The sequence below is a fragment of the Chelon labrosus genome (assembly GCF_963514085.1).
Source record: "Chelon labrosus genome assembly, chromosome: 15".
Classification (NCBI taxonomy): Eukaryota; Metazoa; Chordata; class Actinopteri; order Mugiliformes; family Mugilidae; genus Chelon; species Chelon labrosus.
In genome coordinates this window covers 24,829,719-24,850,079 of record NC_140348.1, presented here as the reverse complement: position 1 = coordinate 24,850,079, position 20,361 = coordinate 24,829,719, and the positions used below count along the sequence as shown (strand labels likewise).

The window sequence follows — 20,361 nt, the reverse complement described above, 5'->3', positions numbered from 1 at the left end:
GGTTAAATGTCTGCATCGGGTGGACGCTCTGTTATACAAATTGCCGCCATATTGTCTTTGCAGTGCATGCGTGTATGTGACATTTTGAAGGTGGTCATTCATTCTCAATGGGTCCCAGAGGCCAGCACCCCCCCCCCCCCTCCCCTCCCTTCCACTGTCTCTGCCAGGAAAGCTCATATTCCTGCTGCAGTTGTAGCTGCAGAGAGCTCAAAGGTGCAGGGTAAATTGGGTGGACTTGCAGCGGGTTGCGCGGCTCCCCTTTGTTAGTTTTAGTGAGTAAAAACCTCAGCGGGGCTCCTTTTCTCTACCTGTCTCGTGGCTTTTGACAAGAGGACCTGTTTCCCAGTGCATCCCCAGGCTCCTGTTTAGAGCTCAGACTTAACTTTACAAGAGCCCCCAACCACTTGTGTCACAAAAACACACGCACACACACACACACACTGCTTTTCTTTAGCTGCCCCCACACTAAAGGATAATGCCCCTTAGCTTATTCTATTTTTTTTTAACATTGTCAATTCATTAATGATTCCTTTCACAACTTGTGTGTGTGTGGCCCCTAAAGCCAACCTGACTCCTGCAGTGAGGCCAGACAGGCTTAAATCAGGACTTAGACCCTGTGTGTCACACAGCCGGTAGCCCCTTCATAACAATCACTAAGTCTGCGCCCCCTAAGGCCACCGGGCTACCCATCTCACAAAGTAGCTGCCACACTGGACCTCAGACTGCTTCATTCTCAAGGAACAGAATTATTTATCTCAAAAACCGATGATTTCCATGTGATTCTTTGTCATTTTAATGGCGTTTCGTTACATCAGACTCTCATTAAGTCCACAAGTGGCTTTAAAACAGTAGCACGTTTTCTTTCCAGCACGCCACGGCACGCATATTTTATCTTCTTGTTTTGGACACATCGTATTCGTGGTGATTTATAGTCGATTTAACTAAAACTAACAATGAAAAAAAAGGTAGTTAAGAATAAAAAGTACTCATTAAACTGCTATAACATCTAATCCACTTCATCTGTAGGTCAGACTGAAAGTGAGCACACTTGCTTGTAACTAGTAATCCCTCGCTCGAACAGGAGAACTGTGTGCACAACCAGGGTAAGTACATCAGTTCAAAGCTGAAGCAGTAAGCCGTTGAGTTGTGGACGTAACGGCGAGGGGAAGTGTGTAGTGGCTGGTCATTCACGGCTTAAGCGTTCGTAACAGCAGAGAATTGACAGTGACGTCCTTGATGAATAGGACTAGTATGAGGAGTCATTTGATTTGAAATGGAAATTTCAGTCTTTGTTGGTATTGTAATGTTATCCACTAGTGCTGTTTTATACAAGCGAATGCAAACGGCATAAAGAAACCATTGTGCCAAATCAAACTGTTTGTGTATGCAGGTGTAAGTGCAATACGCTCTTTTTACTGAGCAGTAAACTAATCTGTTCCTACCTCCAGTTCCTGGTCTATACCTGCATCCACAGAAAAAACTCTAGCAGTGCTCTGTCTTTATCTGTTCCTTGCATTTGTTCAAAACGACACTTTGCTTTACTCATTTGTGGTGAATTTGAGTTGTTGTTGCTGTAAGAGGTAGTGATGTTGAATTCATATGTGCAAACCTCACTGTGCTTTTGACATGGGACTGTTGGTAAACGTGTTCAAGTAATTGTCCTACAGGGTTTTCTTGGCTCAGGGTGAACCTGTGCTGGCGGCTCACTAACACAACAGGAAAGCATAATTGTTGTTACTGCAGTAAAGGCAATAAGTGTTAGTAGTAGACGGAATTAATCTTTATCTTTTGAAAGTGATGCTCAGATGCTGAAAACTAAAACGACAAAATACAGGAATCTATTCAAAAACAGAACATTTTAAATGTTATTGTGGCTTATTCCAGGGTTCTCCAGGGTATTTAAAGGCAGAGTCAGTGCAATTAATACAACATACTGTATTCATTTAACCCAACCCCAGTCGTTCTATCTTTGTAAAATCAGTCCTCCAGTTAGTCAAGACTCTCAGGGTTTCCTCTTAGTATTAAAATTTGGTTTCTAGAAAGAAGTCAGCTGGTGTTTTGTAGTACATGGCTCATCTTTATTGCATCTTAATCGGAAAACCTACATACACGTCAGTTTTTGGCCTTTTAATGGAATTTGCCAGGTTATCTGTTGAATTGAATTGGATAAAAATTGCAGATAGATCCTTGGTTGCAGGCTCTGGCCTATTTCATTTCGTAACTGGCTTTAATTTACTTCTAACAAGATGCACAGGGAGAGTTGTTCATCTCTGGCAGTCAGGGATAAAGAAGTAGAACCTAAGTAGAATCTAAGAAGAGTTTCTAATGCTCCAGATATCCAACAAAGGTTCAAAGAAGGCAACTGGCCTTGTAGAGTTTTTTGAGAAGACGTTTCACCACTCATCTGAGTAGCTTCTTCAGTTCTACTCGGATGAGTGGTGAAACGTCTTCTCAAAAAACTCTGCAAGTCCAGTTGCCTTCTTTGAACCTTTGTTGGATATACCATGACCTGGATGACTGAGAACCTTCACAGACATAATGCTCCAGATAAGAAAGGAAGGAGAGGAGGTAAAGAACAGATGGACTAAGGCGCTGTTGACTGTAGGTTCTGTACTGTATGTCATTGTGTTTACTGCCAATACCAGTCCCGTGACCCGCCACCCAAAAACTAAAGGATTTGATTTGCGCGTGACGACTTAAACAGAACGTGAAACAAACCATGTGATTTTTACAGCTCATAACCCCACAACCCTTTGAGGACACACCGTGAGTCATGGTAGAGATGACTCAGACAGTCGACTGTGTTTTAGAGCCGTCCCATGTGACACCTTTCAAGTCAGGCGTGCTCGGATAATTTTTACACGACGCACCGAAAAACGATGGTCAGATCAGAACATTGCGCCGCTGCTCACTAACAGATCCAGTCTCAGAACATTGCGCCGCTGCTCGCTAACAGATCCAGTCATTTTGACAGATTATATGCTCGTGCAACCGTCCTGTAATCATACACGGCCCGTGAAAGCCGGTGACCTACCAATTTTGAGAATCCCTGCTGTTTCTGCGCCGTGCACCAGCTCATTGCATGGTGCTATTACTGCCTTTAAGATCCCTGCGCAGATGTCAGGTTCATTTTATGGAAACCTAGCCTTTTTTATTTTCCTCCACACATTCGGGTGTTTGGGGCTTTTTGCAGCTCAGTTTAGGATTGTAATCGTCTTGTTTGGATGATTTCCGAGGCTCTAGCTATGAATTGATGATCTTGTTTTAGTTAGAGTGGCAGTGCCGCGATGGAGACGTGTTAATTAATTATGAATGAACAGGCTCACATCCCTTTGGCTTGAATGAGTTTCTTTTTTGTGCGGCATGTGCTAAGCCCCTTGGTTTTATTGGTAAGGGGAAAATGAGGGGTCACTACCCCGCAAGTACCCCACACAGACACAAACTCAGCCTCATCACAGACTCCCCATTGGCCCTGGCTTAGTCATGAGACCCTGGCAATGAGAAAGCTCTCATCCAATAAGGCGCCCTGTGGGGAAAGCCCTGGCCCAAAAAGAAGACCCACTGGGGTAAGGCTAGGGGATTATCAGCCCAAACCTGCGGATTGAGCTCCAGGGCGAGGGAGGGGGGGCACGAGTCGGCGCATTAGGGCTGCACAGTCACCAAGGCCGGCAGCCTCTTTTAAATGGTTGCTACGAGGCAGGTATCAAACATGCGAGAGTCGCACACAGTCACGGTCATGGAGGGTATTAAATGGCAACAAAGAGACAGTTATTCTGCAATAATCTGCCCCGCTGAGGGCAAGTTATTCTCCAATAATCAAGAGCTGAGGAGCGAGCAGGACAGAGGACTGTGATCACAAGAGCATGGTGCTGCATGGGACCAGACTCGCCGGACACCCACAAAGGTCACACCACCTCAGCCCGTACACACAAACTTCATTCATGTGTGCACAAAAGTGTGTTTCACTCTCACACTCAGAGCCATCGCTAATCCAGATTCAGTGACACGCAGGCGACATGCCAAGTCCAAGTTAACACTTTTTGTTATGAGATATAATACATATATTACTCTTAATTATTTATAACGATAGAAACAAAAAGTATTTGTGCAGGTTTCCACTGTGTATCGATACCAAAATATACGTTTGCGCTACAGAGCATCCGTCTTGGGTAATCCAAACACAACCGTGCAGTTTTAAGTACCTGTGTTCACACCTGGCCTTACGATGCATCTCCACATGCATCCCCTGCCAGCACTTGAGATCCAATCTCAGTTTCACCCTCTGTATCCAAACATCATGTGCGGCACAGAAGAATGTTGTAACAGCTGCCGTCTCGGCCGATGGATCAGAACCATAAAAATTACAACATGTTCCTTTCTCCCTCCCTCAGTCATCCTCTCTCATCCCTCTCTTTCTTCCACCAGGTCGCTGTGTGTGTGCAGTCTGGGCTCAGAGTTTCGTCGTGGCGCCGGCGTGTTGGATATAGTGTTTGAGTCGCCGTTCCAGCTCTTCAGCTGCGGCTATGATACCTTCATTCGCCTGTGGGACCTTCGACTCAGCCCACGGTACGCCACCGTTTCTAATCAAGCTTGCACAGTTAATGCAAGTGTCCGACAATGAATGCTGATTAAAACCGTTAGCAGAGATTATGAGGCGCTTGAACTTTTGTGCTTGTTGGTGCGTGTTGCAGGTGAGATTCTCAGCTTGAACTCGATTTGAGAAAATTCACATCCAAATTGGAGAAAAGGTGGGAATTATAGGTTTATTATGTCGCCTCCTCTTTTTCACGAGACCAAAGGTAAAGGAGCAACGGACTCCAAAACACAAAAAAAAATATGAAAGAGGTTGACATACCCCTTAAGAGTGAACATCATTCAGATTCAGATTCAGAAAACTTTTTGTCCCCAAGGGGCAATTTAAGGCCCAAGTGAGCAGCATGACGTACAAGAACAGGACACTTTGAAGGAATAAGAAACAAAAAATAGAACAATAGAAAGTATTTGAAAAAAAAAAAAAAAAGTTAAGTATGCCATAAATGTGTTAACTATCCAAGTCTGTCCATGGAGGATATAACCATGACTGTAGGAGTAAAGTGAATAAAGTGCAAATTTAAACAGGAATCAAAGGGATTATATATTTACATGTTATTGCAGAGGTAGTATGGGTAATAAATATAATAAAAAATAAAATTAAAAAAAATAAATAAATAGAGAACAAAAAATGAAAAATAAAAAATGTAATAAATATAATAAAAAATAAAATTTAAAAATAAAAATAAAAATAGAGAACAAAAAATGAAAAATAAAAAATTTCATAAATATAATAAAAGAATACAATTAAAAAATTTAAATTAAAATAGAGAACAAAAAATGAAAAATAAAAAATGTCATAAATATAATAAAAAATAAAATTAAAAAATAAAAATAAAAATAGAGAACAAAAAATGAAAAATAAAAAATGTCATAAATATAATAAAAAAATAAAATTAAAAAATTTAAATTAAAATAGAGAACAAAAAATGAAAAATAAAAAATGTAATAAATATAATAAAAAAATTAAATTAAAAAAATAAAAATAAAAATAGAGAACAAAAAATTTAAAAATAAGTGCTTGGGGTAAAAAAAAAAAAATATTATTGACACATATACAGCAGAATGTATATAGGATGGGTACCGATAACAGATGTCACAGATGCACGTCTTGCAAAATATCACGAATACATTTATGAAACCTGTGCAAAGAGTTGTGGAATATTTGCCGCGCAATGCAAGTGTCCATCTTGGGCTGAAAGTGGCAGGTGCGATGTTTGAGTTTGTGTGCGAAACAAGCCATCTTAGGTTGGAAAAGATCAGAGACATAGAGCGTCAGGAGAGGCTAAAAATGACAGTTCAGCAGTCGCCCTGAGAGAAAAAGAACAAACCAGTGAGCTCTGACAGTAGTGGATGGGTCAAAGGGTCTAAGCACTCACATTCAAATTTGGTACCACAAATCAATGCCTACCCAATTCAGACTTGAAGGTACATGGACTCTATCTCTTTCTCTCTCTCTTATACACACACTGTCTATCTATCTATCTATCTATCTATCTATCTATCTATCTATCTATCTATCTGTCTATCTGTCTATCTATCTATCTATCTATCTATCTATCTATCTATCTATCTATCTATCTATCTATCTATCTGCCGGTGTAACACAGCTGCTCTCTCTCGTGGGTGTATGCTGGTGGTTGTCTGTGCGTATGTGCGGAGAGAGAGTAGCATTTATTCTGGACAGCAGGGGTTCGAGGGGTTTCTCAGACCACGTTTCTTTCGGATCAGTCAAGTAAAACAAATCAGATCTGATTGGCAGATCGCTCGGGGGACTTCTCTCGGAGTTTGGGAGAAGGTTGGCAGAGGGGGGTCCCTCTTTAGATATCAATAATTCATAAAGACTCCCAGGGTCATCGACGAGGGTCAGGGTGTCTGAGGACTGGGGCTCACTGAATCACAAAAAAAAAAAAATAAATAGACAAAAATAAAAAAGACAGAGTCAGATTTGTCAGATTTGATAGAGTAGCCTGTGTGGACTGTCTGTCTGTAGTTAATCCTACATCCTGAATACCTGACAGTGTGTGTAAACATAAATGAAAGAAATAATATTAATACTAAAGAGACAACTTTGAACAATATGACCATTTTCTGATTCTCTGCTTATGTATAAAGGGACAGACTGACACTAAAAAGTTTGACAGACCACCAGACCATCTTGGATCAAGCTCAGACTTATCCAGACTATAAAAGATGAAAACATTTGGTTCAGTTTTCAAGGTACGTTAACATGACCTGTGGAAACGACTGAGGTTGTCAGCTGAGCAGGAGTTTTATTTTCTTTCTGTGCTACCTGCACGGCTAGACAACAACACACAGTATAAATGCAGGAACACAGATTCCAGCTCCCACTTAAAAGTAGCAGAGATTGAAAAGACAATGAACCGATGAAACTGACAAGACACAGAGCTGGGGTGACACAAATTTCATGTTAATTAAATGAATTATGTTGCAGACATCAGAAATATCCCCTACTCTGTTTCATTCAAGACGTAATGTAAAAACAATTCCCAACAGAGTGACTCCAGACCAACTTTCTGCAACAAAAAATAGTGGTTGGGAGGTTGGTTTGGCTTCCAGGCTAGATACTTACACCAACATGTGAATTTCAGGAGACTATTGTTTTCGTGTTGCTTTAGAGGCTGCGTTTCGGTGCCCCATTCACTCCCGCTATATGGATATACGCAGATCTAAATATTGTCCGAATGACACCAAAGTTATATGGGTGAGTAAACAATCGTATTTCATGCCAGAAATAAGGTCCAGGTTGTAAAAAACAGTAGTTCCCCTTTAAGACAACCATCTTCTCATATTCAGTATCGGCCAAATCGAGTCCCATTCCAATCTTTAATAAGCAAACCGTCCTCTCATAGAGATTCCTAAAGTCTTTTCCTATCTTCCTTGTATTCCGCTAGATCACATGTGGATTCAATTCACTTCAATTTTATTTATATAGCATCAATAACAAAACAAATTGTCTCAAGACGCTTTACAACTTCCTGTCTAAAACCCTGGAACCCTCAGAGCAAGCCTGAAGACGACGGTGGCAGGGATAAACGGAAGAAACCTCAAGCAGAACCCATCAGTCTAATAAATATTTCTCTCAAAGGAAAACTTGTGTTCTCTACTCCAGAAATGTTCTGGTCATCCAACGCTGCCATAAACTCCCTAACCCTCTCTGGAAGAGTTTTTCACTTGACGCCGTCTCCAGGAAACTTTTCTCTTCTTTTAAAAGCAGCATTCAGTGTTTGTTGTTGTGCGGCCTTTGTCGGAAATCCACTCTGCGGATTCCGTTTTTTGTTTTCTACCAATCAAGTTGGTAGTACTGAATGATCATCTCCTACTACCACCTTCTACCACCAAACATCCACACTGCAAAATTTACAAATTCCTGTCTGACTGACTTCCTTCTCCAGAGTCAAGTTCTTCCACACAGCAGTTCCTCTCTTTTAGTTTCTCTTCTTCTGCTTGGATTTGTGGCAGCTTTGACACTAGCCAACGGAGAGGTAGAAGATGCTACAGGGACGTGGTTTTGGTTTATGTTCAGACCTAAAATATCTAAAATAAATCACTACAAAAGATCAGGCTTGGCTGAAGCCTGACACCGTCCAATACCCGGATAGGCCCCGATACAATGGGGGCGTCCCTAACTCGTGTACTGTGCAAAGGTTTTTATGAACTAGGTTAGTTAAGCAAAGGTAGAAATCTTTATCAGTCACAAAGTTCCTAAATGGATTCACTCTGGCTCAGTGTCTTTTGTCCCTTCCTAAAATCAAAGACAGAAAAACAACACCTAGTTTATATAAACATATACTTCATAGAATCAGACACCTGCTCGACGCAACTGATAGGATGAACGATATCGACTTAAGAGAGCTGCACACAAACATTTTAGGAGCTGCCCACCGTTTGTGTTTTTCACCTTTTCACTTTCCGGATGCGACGGGTGACCTCCCCCACAGAGGTTAGCTAAAATTAGAGTGTGGATTTGTGTGTGTGTTTCTCCATTTTCTGTCCCTGGTGTCACTCCATCACTTATTGATGAGGCTGCACTAATGGAGGATTGATGTCTACTGGCAGAAAATACTTAACCCCCATCCCCACCATCCCTCCCTCCGTCCCACACACACATACACCGTCACAGTTCACCATCACTGGAGACAGGACATTGTATTTGCCAAACCCTAAAGTGCAACAAAGTCCTCCCACTAAAATGTAATGATTTCCATTGAGGGGGAGGGTGGATAGTCACATCATGATAGTGTAAATAAGGCGTCTGGTGCTGTATGTGACATGACACACTGTTAACTTGAGGCTCATGTCCAAGGTTATGTAACCGCTGCTCCCGCCGTGGAAAGTTTATCCTAGATCAGAGCAGAGGTGTCCAACTCATATTAGTTCAGGGGCCACATACAGCCCAGTCTGATTTCAAGGAGGCCGGACCAGTAACATAACAGACATAAGACATTGTTTATTTATCCCACGTATGGGAAATATCCTTGTCACAGTAGCGCAGAATTTGACAAGAATAAATACAAAAAATAACAACACACTGTGGTGTTGGAAACATAAATACTCCCTTATCCGTCCCAACAGGAAGTGTGTGATGGAATGGGAGGAGCCTCATGACAGCACTCTGTACTGCATCCAGACGGACGGAAATCACATGATCGCCAGCGGCTCCTCATACTACGGAGTTGTACGTCTTTGGGACAAACGGCAGACCAAATGCCTGCAAGTACGTACATGGCTGTGAAATACTATACCTGTATAATAAATCTGCAGTGGTACACGTGTTTAAAAAAAAAAAAAAAGCTAAATTCCAGATATTAAAGGATAAATTTGTTGGTGTTTGTTGTGCAGTTCTTCCAGCTGAGCTGTGACCCGGTGAGCAGCCCAGTTTACTGCCTGAGGTTCTCCAGCTCTCACCTGTATGCAGCCTTAGCCACCGCCCTGCACTCACTGGACTTCAGACAGAGCCCCACCTACATCAGATGACACCGACACACACACACACAAAAGTGTTAATCAAGAGGTTTATTTGCACAATAAAAATGTTCTCAAGTTTTCAGTTAAGTTTTGTCAGTGTCGTGTATTTCATCATGTTTCACATGTTTCACTTGTGTGAAGGTCAACGGTCAAAAGGCTGAGATATCCTGACGTTAGTCCCTAATGTCATTAAAGCTAAAGAAATCGCTGATCCTACATTTCCCACGATGCAAATGGTCATTACAGTTCATTGTGAAATGCCAAAAAACTACACCCAAAGTTCTTTAACTATGGTTTAATTTTTTTCACTTTTATCTTATATTTCTCCCTTTTGTGGAGGAAAGAAGGAAGGAGGGAAATAAAGAAAGAAAGAAAGAATGAGGGAAAGAACGAAGGGAGGAAAGATAGAAGGGAAGAAAGAAGGAAAGAATGAGGGAAAGAATGGAAGAAGGAAGGAAGGAACGAATGAAGGGAGGAAAGATTGAAAGAATGAGGGAAAAATGGAAGGAAGGGAAGAACGAGGGATGGAAAGAAAGAAAGATGAAAAGAAAGAATGAAGGAGGGAGAGGAAGGAAAGAATGAGGCAAAAAAGGGAGGGAGGAAAGATGAAAGGAAAGAAAAAGAAAGAATGAAGGGAGGAAGGGAACATCTAAGGAAAGAATGAGGGAAAGAAGAAGAACGAGGGAAGGAAAGAAATAAGGGAGGAAAGAATGAGGGAAAAATGGAAGGAAGGGAAGAACGAGGGATGGAAAGAAAAAGATGAAAGAAGGAGGGAAATCAGGAAGGGAGGAAAGATGAAAGGAAAGAAAGAAGGAAAGGAGAAAAGCAGGAAAGAAAGAATGAGGGAAAGAAGGAATGGAGGAAATATGGAAAGAATGAAGGGAGGAAGGAAAGATCTAAGGAAAGAATGAGGGAACGAAGAAGAAGGAGGGAGGAAAGAAAGAAAGGAAAAGAATGAAGGAAAAAGGAAGGAAAGAAAAGTAAAGAATGAGGCAAAAGAGGAAAGCTAGAAGAAGGGAAAGAAAGAATGAAGACGGGAAAGAACAAGGGGGAAGATCCAAGAAAGAAAGAAGGAAGGGAGGAAAGATGTAAAGAAAGGATGAAGGGAGGAAGGACAGGTCTAAGGGAAGAAGGAAGGAGGAGTGGAAGGAGGGAAAGAAGAAAGGAAAGAATGAGGGAAAGGGGACTTGAAGAAGGAGGGGAAGAAAAGAAAGAAGAAAAGAATGAGATGAAAAGGAAGGGAGGAAAGAAGGAAGGAGGGAAAGAATGAGGAGGTAAGATCTAAGAAGGAAGGTAGGGAGGAAAGAAGAAAGGAAAGAATGAGGGAAAGGGGACTTGAAGAAGGAAGGGAGAAAGAAGAAGGAAGACTTTGTGTCTTCGTCAGACAGGACTCATCTGTTGGACATGTACAGCGTGCTGCAGCCTGTCGGTAAAGAGCTAATCCGTTAGCTGGAGGCAACGACAGCACAAATACTCAGCTCATAAAATCATGGACACACTGTCTGAATAAGAGCCAGCAGAGAAAACACAGATCAACGTTTCCTCCCCAGCCCTTTGGAGGAGCTGCCTGGATCCAGACGCAGCCTTTGAAGGGATTAGAGCCCGTTGGACTCTTGACAAACCTCATCTCACCTCAGCGGTTGAGCCACTGTTTAGGGTTTACAAGCATTTGACCCTCGCACCTGAGATCACACACCGGAGGCGACGGCAGCGTTTGACCTCCCAAATCTCTCTGTACAATATGAGGATCCACGTGATGGACAGAGACGATCTGCGCCGTCACACATCTGGATTATCAAGCCACACATACAGTGCACCTGGTGGTTCACACACAACTCAACATTGGCTTTCTTTGACACACTTGACACTGAGTGGATCTACACTAGTCAGCCACAACATTATGACCACTGACGGGAGAAGTAAATAACATTGACCAGTATTTACTTGTACCTTTTTTAGATGTTGTTCTGTAGTCTGTCCTCAGACTCTGGGCTTTGTTTGTTTCCTTAGAAAGGCAAAACTCTGCCACCCTGAGATACTGTGTTGTTGTGAAGGCTGTCCCCCCCCCCCCGTCTTCCCGCCCTCTATGATTAATTCAACTGGCAGCAGTCCCTCGGGGTCGTATCTCCCGCATGGGTCTGCGATGTCGGTCCACTCCCCGTCCATTCCTCTTATGGCCCTGCCATATTAGCTAATGGACGGCCTTATGATATAATATATGCCATTAACGGCCTGGGACATGGGGGGCAGGTAGAGCAACAACAAAAAAGCCCTAGCACACAGCTTTATTATACACCAATCAGGCATAACATTATGACCACCTTCCTAGTATTGTGTGGGTCTCCCTTGTGGTGACTCATCAGAGAATGGACATGGGCCTTCTGAGGGTGTCCTGTGGTGTCTGGCTACAGGATGGTGTTAGTGGGGGGGGACTTTGAGGAGATGGGCCTCTGTGGATCATCCCACAGATACTTGATCAGTTTGGGATCTAGTGAATTTGGAGGCCAGGTCAACACCTTGTGCTGTTCTTCATGTTTGTTTGTTTTTAGTTGTTCCTAAAGTGTTTTTGTGTGTGTGTCTGTGTCAGGCTGCATCCTGCTGGGGATGGCTGCTGCCATCAAGGAGTGTCATTGCTATGGGGTGGGGGTGCCTGGTCTGGTCTAGGTGGGTGCTACATGTCTAAGTAACATCCACACCAATGAATGCCAGGTCCAGAAGTTTCCCAGCAGAACAATGTTGTTTACTTCTAATAGTTTACTTCTAATAGTCATAATGTTGTGGCTGATCGGTGTACGTAGACCAATACCTTTTCTAATGGGGTATTACATTTCTAGATTAAGATTAAGTGTCTGTCAGCCAAGTATACTTGTGTATACAAGGAATTTGGTCTCTGCAACCGTGAATTAGTGAATTAGTGAACACACACAAAGCACACAGTGAGGTGAAGCACACACTAACCCGGAGCAGTGAGCTACCATGCTACAGCGGTGCTCGGGGAGCAGTGAGGGGTTAGGTGCCTTGCTCAAGGGCACTTCAGCCGCTTTCTACCGGTTGGGGGTTCGAACCGGTAGCCCTCCGGTCACAAGCCCAAAGCGCTAACCAGTAGGCCACGGCTGCCCCCATAATAAATATGCAGGTAGTTAATCTGAGTTACAGTGAGTGTCTGGGTACAGTATGGGTATAGATGGGCTCAGTGTAAACATGTTGTCTTGTCCGTACATGTCTGTCCTCCTCCTCCTCCTCCTCCTCCTCTGAAGTCCCTCAGGGATGGGAGCATAGACCCCTGCAGAAGTGAAAAGGCTGCAGCCCTGCCCTCTCTTCCCCAATACCCATGTCATGGGTGACATCATCCATTGCTGAAGGTACTACATCATGAAACACAAAGCTTCTGTCTGGGATCAGCTCGCTCTGTGAAACACGCCACCCTCACTGTTCAACCGAAGACTTCAAACGGGTCCCGGTTTCTACAAGACAGACGTTCCTGTCAGCGCTCAGCCTTTCTTTAGTTTCTCTGTTTTTAAAACAGTGTTGATGATTTCGTGCTCACAGGAATAATGTCCTGATAATGTTTAACCATGAGCCTGAATTATGAGTCTTTAAAGATGTTTGTTCATAACGTAACTTTTACAAATTCCTTGAAAGACAATTAATCTTTTTTTTTTCTTTTTATAAGCACAAACCAGTGGGATTAAAAGTGACTACACATATATAAAGTGTTATAAACTAAACTATTCATTTAACACCAGCTTCACCGGTGTACAGCTACTGTTGCATGACTAGGGCCAGGTAAATAGAAGTAGTTACATTTGTGAGGTGACCTTGAGTGCTTTTAAAGATGCCCACGAATAAAATGTGTTATTATTATTATTAAAATAGAAATCTTAGTCTGCAGCAGTTGTGCAGGTTGCCAGATTTGGTCACTGTCTGTCATTTGGAGACTCCGGGAAACTGTAATTTGATCATTTCACATGTTACTCAGTAATCTGTGGTAGGTGTGCAGATCCACCTCCTTCCAGTCTTTATGCTTCTAAAGAACCTAAACGAGCATATTGTCCAAAATGCGCATGATTCATGTTCAGGTTGAATTAGTCACTACTTCAGTTTCTCAGCCCTTTTCAATTCAGGTTAACCTTCACCTTACAGAATGAGTCTTCCACGGTATCACCTTGGTGCGCCGCTCCTGCTAGCCTAAACAAACACAGAGTAACCACTGCAGGCACCTGTCACACACGGACATCAACCGTCCCGTGACTCATTCCCTTTCATACAGTGGCTAACCTGTAATTTCCCCCCCAGCACTTAGGAGGACCGTCCCCGTAACACGAGAAGACGTGGAGAATCGGCCGCTGTTTTCTTTGGCCAAGTTCACTGGAGCTGAATGGAGCTCCTCTTTTCACTGGAGGTGAGGCTTGTTTCCTGCAAGGTCTGAGGCCCGGGGCCGGCTCCTGGTCGCAGAGGTGCTAGAGACAGAGGACAGGATAGAAGAGGAATCTTATAGCTTGAAGTTTGCCTGTTATTTTTGTGTGTGTGTGTGTGTGGGGTGGGGTGGAGGGGGGCTTGGTGCGGTTGGCAGTTTGTCTTTTTCTCTGACCTGAGCAGCTTCAGTGTGGCCACAGAGGATGAGCTCACCGTGACTGTCCTACTGAGGACTAATGGGGCCATCTAGTGTCCTTAAGGTGTAACTCACATGTTGTTCATAGAGGTGTGGGTTATTTTCCTTTTCATTGGGTAACTGAATCTCCATCTTATATAATGTGTTGTTGTTGTCATGAACAAAACACTTATGGCCAGACAGTTATTTTAAAAATGCAAATATGCATTCACAGACTTATACAAAGTAGATGTCTGCACAAAGCCACAGACATCATGCAGGTTTAGTCACACCCACACTGAGGAATTAAAGGTCTAACATCCAGACTCATAAACAGTTTCAATAGGCAAGATAAATGCTTGAGACAATTTCTATGTGCAATCTGATCAGTACTTGACACTGGTACTGTGTTTGTCCCATGTGAACCTTATTCTTCTTATTATACTGTATTAATTTTGCTCTTATACCAAACCACAGAGGAGATAACTTTAATTCTTGTTGTACTGCGTGTAAGGACAAAATAGGCAAATAACACACCACATATCTGAAATATTATAAATGGAGATTATATTTTATTTCATATTTGAAACAACAGTCCTCTATGTGACTGTATTTGTGATTTTTCTACTCTGTGTTATAAATTAAATAAGTCTAAAAGTAATTCCCACTTCATGCACAGTTTTCCTTAGTTGGAGTAACATTTCCTATAATAGCATCCAGTTGTTTAAACATAAAAAATGAAGCTTGTGAAAGTTTTATAAAGCTGCACTTATGAGTCAAGTGTCTTTGTGTGCCTGTGTCTGACTGCCTGCCACGACAGTCTCATCAATCAATCCTGCTTTTGTGCTAAATAAGAAGAAAGAAAAATGAAGATATCCTCACATGCAAACAATCTCACAGATCAGCCTTGTAACTTGTGTCCCATCAAGGGTCCAAAAACCACATATGAACTGTATCACAGTCCACACATTCCCCAGTCTCCCACACCAAACCCTTCCATCTCTTACGCCTCACCTGTCAGTCATTCCCTGGTCACCCCTATCCCTGACCCTGTCACTCACGGGGTAGGGCCCTTAATCCTATTGTTTCTTCGACAGGATTACTCTCTGTGGTCCCTCTCTCCCTGTGACTGCACGTGGGAGAAAGGCCAGATTAAGGGGATTAGCTTGTATCTTCCTGACTTGTCAAACCGGGATGTAAGGAACCATTGACTTTCTTGGGGACCCTAAATAAGGAGAGGCACAGAGGTGCCTAAAGAAGAGGTCATGAAAGGCAGCGAACAAGCCAAAATTCCTGAAAGGACAATGTGATTTGTTTGCTTTTGTTCCCTTGAACTGGACTGAAAGCTTCAAAGGGGCCGGCCCTGAGGAGGACCGCGAGCCGACAGAGGACGGAGGAAGAGAGCGGAGGAAACTTGATGTTGACGGATTTCTTAGCGCTACAAAGAAGGTCGTGACACTCGGGGCTGGATTTGTAATTTGCTCGAGTGAAAGCAGCCGATTACACACAGCACCATCAACAGCGTCCACCGTCTTCTGAAACTCTGAGCACAGGGATGTCTCACCAAGTTTGGACAAGGTGTAAATGTGTCAGTGTATTTCATCTGGGTCATTATTCAACAAACAATAAGGCTTGCTCTGGGGGTTTCAGGCCAGATTTTGTAAAGCGTCTTGAGACAGTTTGTATTGTTATTGATGTTATATAAATAAAACTGAACTGAACTGCGTTGAATTGAATTGAATACTCAGATTTTCGTTGCTGTTTCTTCTTAAACCTGAATGTGACACAAGCATTTTTACACGATCTTGAGGCCCCATGCAGCAGAGAGGTCCAGAGTCGCATTCATTTTAGTTTTAAAGCCTAGATCCTTTCGGTTTGTGGGTGGCTTGTACACAAGTTATAATACATTACAAATTACTGATATGCACAATGCAAACACATTATCAGAAGATAACATAAAATACCTTTGCTGATCGTGACTCATAGAGAATATTCAGAGACGTTAAAACAAAACTAGAATATTTAGAACAAAGCATTAAAAAAGCGGTTTGTACAAACTGTGCAACAACAAATTTGCTACAAAATAATTCCCCCAGCAACACCAGACTTAATAGCTAGCGCATCACCCTCACTATCCACAGTCACTGCTGCAGACAAGTGGCTTGTAGCCACCCCTCACACCACCATCACTTGTTTTTATATTCTGTGTTTCTCCTACGCTCAGTTGCAGCAAAGCAGCTGGCCCAGATGGAGTGTCCCCACGATTACTCAGGGCCTGTGCTTCTGAGCTGGGGGAGCCCCTTCAGCAACCTGAGCCTACACCTTAGGAGGGTCCTCCTGCAGTGGAAGACATCATGCATCATCCCTGTCCCCAAGAAGCTACTCCCGAGGGAGACTATCGTTGCCAGTAAAAAGAAAAAGCTCTGATCATCCAGCATTTTTATGCATTTGAAGGATACAGTTTGTGGATTTCCTCTTGTTGAACGTATCTCTATACATGTGCTGTATGTGTGCAACATCTGCAGGATTTGAATACAATTGATCGCAGACATTTTCAGTATCTGAAGAAAACTTGTGCGGCATCTGTGGTGACACAATTTGACTGTGAGTGGTCTGTGTCTTCTTCTGAAACCCCCTCGTCAATAACTGTCACACATGTGTTTGATGTTGTGCATTTCACACCAGACTGTGTGCTAGCATGTGTACGTGTCAGCAGCGGCGTTCTTTGGTTCTAGGTTGGGCCCGCGCCAAAAGACGCCAGATGAGGCGTCGCAATGCATCTCCCTCGTCAGTAGTCGTTGAAAAGTTTGTGTTTTGTAGGACAGCAGGAGAAAAGAGACTTCAGAAGACTAAAACAACTTCAAGTGCTGTTAGAGTTGTGTGAAAACTAGTAAAACTTGCTCCTCCACGGTCATTTTCTCTCACAGTGGCAAACTATAAAGCTTGGTCCAAATGCTGTTTCTCATGCTGGATGTGCAAGTAGCCCAAGGACTTTTAGTCTGATCAAGCAGGTGAAGCAAGTGTGGCCTGCATAACCCTTTATCACGTTGTTTAAGCCATAGTATAACTCTAATTAATAATGAATTTAAGGCATGTTGTTGCAGAATGACACTCAGGAAGCCAGGGAGTGGAGAAACAGGGTGAAACTGTTCAAGTCGGTTGACCTAATAATCCATAATACACATATACGTAATATTAAATCAACTTAAACATATATGCAAAACAAGAAATCTGTCTAAAAGACTGTTTGAAACTTTGAAATGTGTTATTACGGCTGTTGTCACTAACAAAATTGGTCGGCTACAGCAAAATTGTTAGCCAAAAAAAATATATCATACACTTAATAAGAAAGTAGACACCTGGAGGAATTCAGAAATGTATCATATGTTGGGTTATTATTTTAATTGATATATAAAAAAAATGATGGAAAGAGCAAATTACAAAACTGTCCCATTACAGCTGACTTGTTATTGACGGAGTGTACGTTTGCTTTGTTTAAAGTGACGCCTCCTCCCCGCCGGCAAAATGTCCCCCCCTCCACCTCAGACACAGGCTCCTCCCTCTCCGCCCGTCATCACTTCTCGCCGGTTTGTTCCCCGGCTGTAGGAAAAGGAGCGCACCCAGTGTGTGTGAAGGAGCGCTACGAGGAAACAATAGTTGAATGTGGGCTTGTTTTGTTATTGTCTCGGCCTAAGCGCTGTTTGTGTGTCTGTGTGTGTGTGTGTGTGTGCCGACGCTGCCCCAACAATGCCATGGTTAATTCAGACGGCTGTTAAAGAGAAATATTAGCGTCTGAAAGTTGTTTTTTTTTGACAATGGGCTCACTGAAGTTCAGCGTTGGACAAGAAAGTTCAGCGACGGCGGCTACAGTCGCGGAGGTAACAGCTAGCTTAACGTTAGCCAACGGTTGCTCTTTAAAAGTTAGTTAGCTTGACTAACACAACCAGGTAGCTCGTTAGCTAACGCGCATTAGCTCCGGTTTGACTGTCAAAACTTTATTTATTCACAGTTTGGTTACTGGTTACAAGCTTGTCGTTGGGTTTCTAAAGCTTTTTATTTCTTTTTTTAGGCTAAGGTTTGTATTCGACCCAACTGTTAACAGGCATAGTTGGTAATGCTAAAGCTAACAGAGCTAATAACATAACAAGTTTAGCTAACTTACGTAACATCTGTCGGTTTCAGTTTGATAACAAATAACTCCCAACAAAGTAACTTCAGGAAATGCGTTATAACTTTTGCTTACACATGACAACAACACACGGATATAGATGCAAATGAAAGCTAATGTTAATTATAAGCTTTCAGAATAGGTGTAAAGTTTATACATGGAGCTTAAATACTGTGGAGAAGTGTCCATTCTTTAATTGTGGCAGCTCTCAGTTATGGTCAGAGACATGCTGGTGGTTCATAAACAAATCTAGAAATGATTGATGAGTGCAAAGTGAAACGTTGGAGCATGTCCACACCAGCCGGTTAGTTGTGTTATGAGTCAAATCACCTACTAAGTGTTGCATTTCAGATTCTTCTGTAGGTTGCATACACTCAGTCACAGTTCAAGAGGTACACTAGAGAAAATTAATGCTTCCTAATATAACAGTCCTGCACTAAATCCTCCTTCATGACTGTAATAATGTTCAGTTTATGTCTAAGATTTGGTGCAAGACTGTTTATACTCCTTTTCTCAAGTGTACCTAAAGATCTGGCCTGTTGGTTTTACTCACGGACACGTTGGAGCTCAGTATTGTGACTGTAACAAAGCAGTGTGTCTGTCTGTGTATTTCCAGGCCAAGTTGATATGCCAGGGGCTAAACAACCAGAGCTACGTCTGTGAATCGGGTCACTGCTGTGGAGAGACTCAGTGCTGCAGCTACTACTATGAACTGTGGTGTGAGTTACAATCGTCTTGTTTTTAAGCCGCAACATTCAAAACCACTTGACAGGAGAAGTAAATACCGGGCGTATGCAGGGCTGTACGCTTAGCTTTTTCACTAGGAGCACAAGTGCTCCTAAATGAAAAAATTTAGGAGCACAGAAAAAAATTTAGGAGCACTACTAAATTTCATAAATAACACAATTTTATTATTTTACACTCAAATCACGTACACAGTAACACATGTGCACTAATACATATAAACACAGGGCCATCATAAGGCCTACTGTAACCCTCAATTAAACACAGAGAACACCCCTGTCCCACATCTTTTTGTAGTCAAGTCGCCTGGCACGCTTGGCTGAGTTCATCCAGCGGTCCACTGCAGGACTTGGATCATAGTCCTCAAGACTGGGCCCCTCCAGGGTGATCCTCATGAGGTCTTCGCCAGGGTCTGTTGTCCAACAAGGAGAGTGACTGGCTTCCCACCCTCTACCAGACGCACATAGACAATCTCACACTCGGTGTTTGATATGTCAGTGTCACCATCAATGAGAACTGCAAGGTGCTTTGCTGTTCTCAGCTTAGCAGCTAGGTTCTCTTTCAAGAGATCGGCAACTTGTCCAACCATTTCCGCACACCTGTATGAATGAGAACACTGTTGTAAAACACTTATGGTTTGTAATTTTAAGTTTTATTGGATACAAACAGTGTTGCAGAACAACTGCTTATCTCCCTGCAACTGAGGCCAAGAAATAAATACATAGCCTGGCATAAGCTACATACTGTTACATAACATGACTGACATCACATGCAGTTACATTACTTATCATAATGGTACTATACACATGCCAGAATGACAACATTGCTTTGTTTTAGTAAAAAGCTATGATTTTAAATATTATTATTATTACTACTATATTAATATTATTGGAAAATATTACCTGACATGGTTGTCATAGGTTGGGTTGATATCAACGCCGTTCTTCTTGTGCAGCGTGATAAGTGGCCCAAACTTGACAAACGGCTCTTCCTCCTTGGCGATGAAGTAGGCGATGTTCATTTTGATTTTAAGCTGCCTCCTCATCTCCACCTCGGACAACATCACCTGCCTGTCCAGAGCTGCGGTCACTGTCAAGGCTGGTTTGTTTTGTCTCAGCATGTAACTGTCTCTGCAGGCGATGTGCCGCTTGGAGTAGTTATGTTTGGTTACACTATCTTTTTTAAAATGGGGGTTTCCAGAAACAAATGCCGAATTTCCTGCCTGCTTTTGGCCTTTACAGTATTTACAAAACATGAGGTTGTCCTCAAATTCCAACCA

The 20,361-nt window shown here is 42.5% G+C and overlaps 1 protein-coding gene across 1 annotated transcript in view; it reads left to right on the top strand.

Annotated features, from left to right (window-relative positions):
• Positions 1-20,361, top strand: part of fbxw4 (F-box and WD repeat domain containing 4) — a 53,551-nt gene that overhangs the window by 27,454 nt on the left and 5,736 nt on the right. The window contains exons 7-9 of the mRNA XM_084562190.1: positions 4,426-4,566; positions 9,187-9,328; positions 18,955-19,057. Of these exons, the coding sequence (XP_084418316.1) occupies positions 4,426-4,566; positions 9,187-9,328; positions 18,955-19,057 (386 nt within the window). The remainder of the gene's footprint in view (positions 1-4,425; positions 4,567-9,186; positions 9,329-18,954; positions 19,058-20,361) is intronic.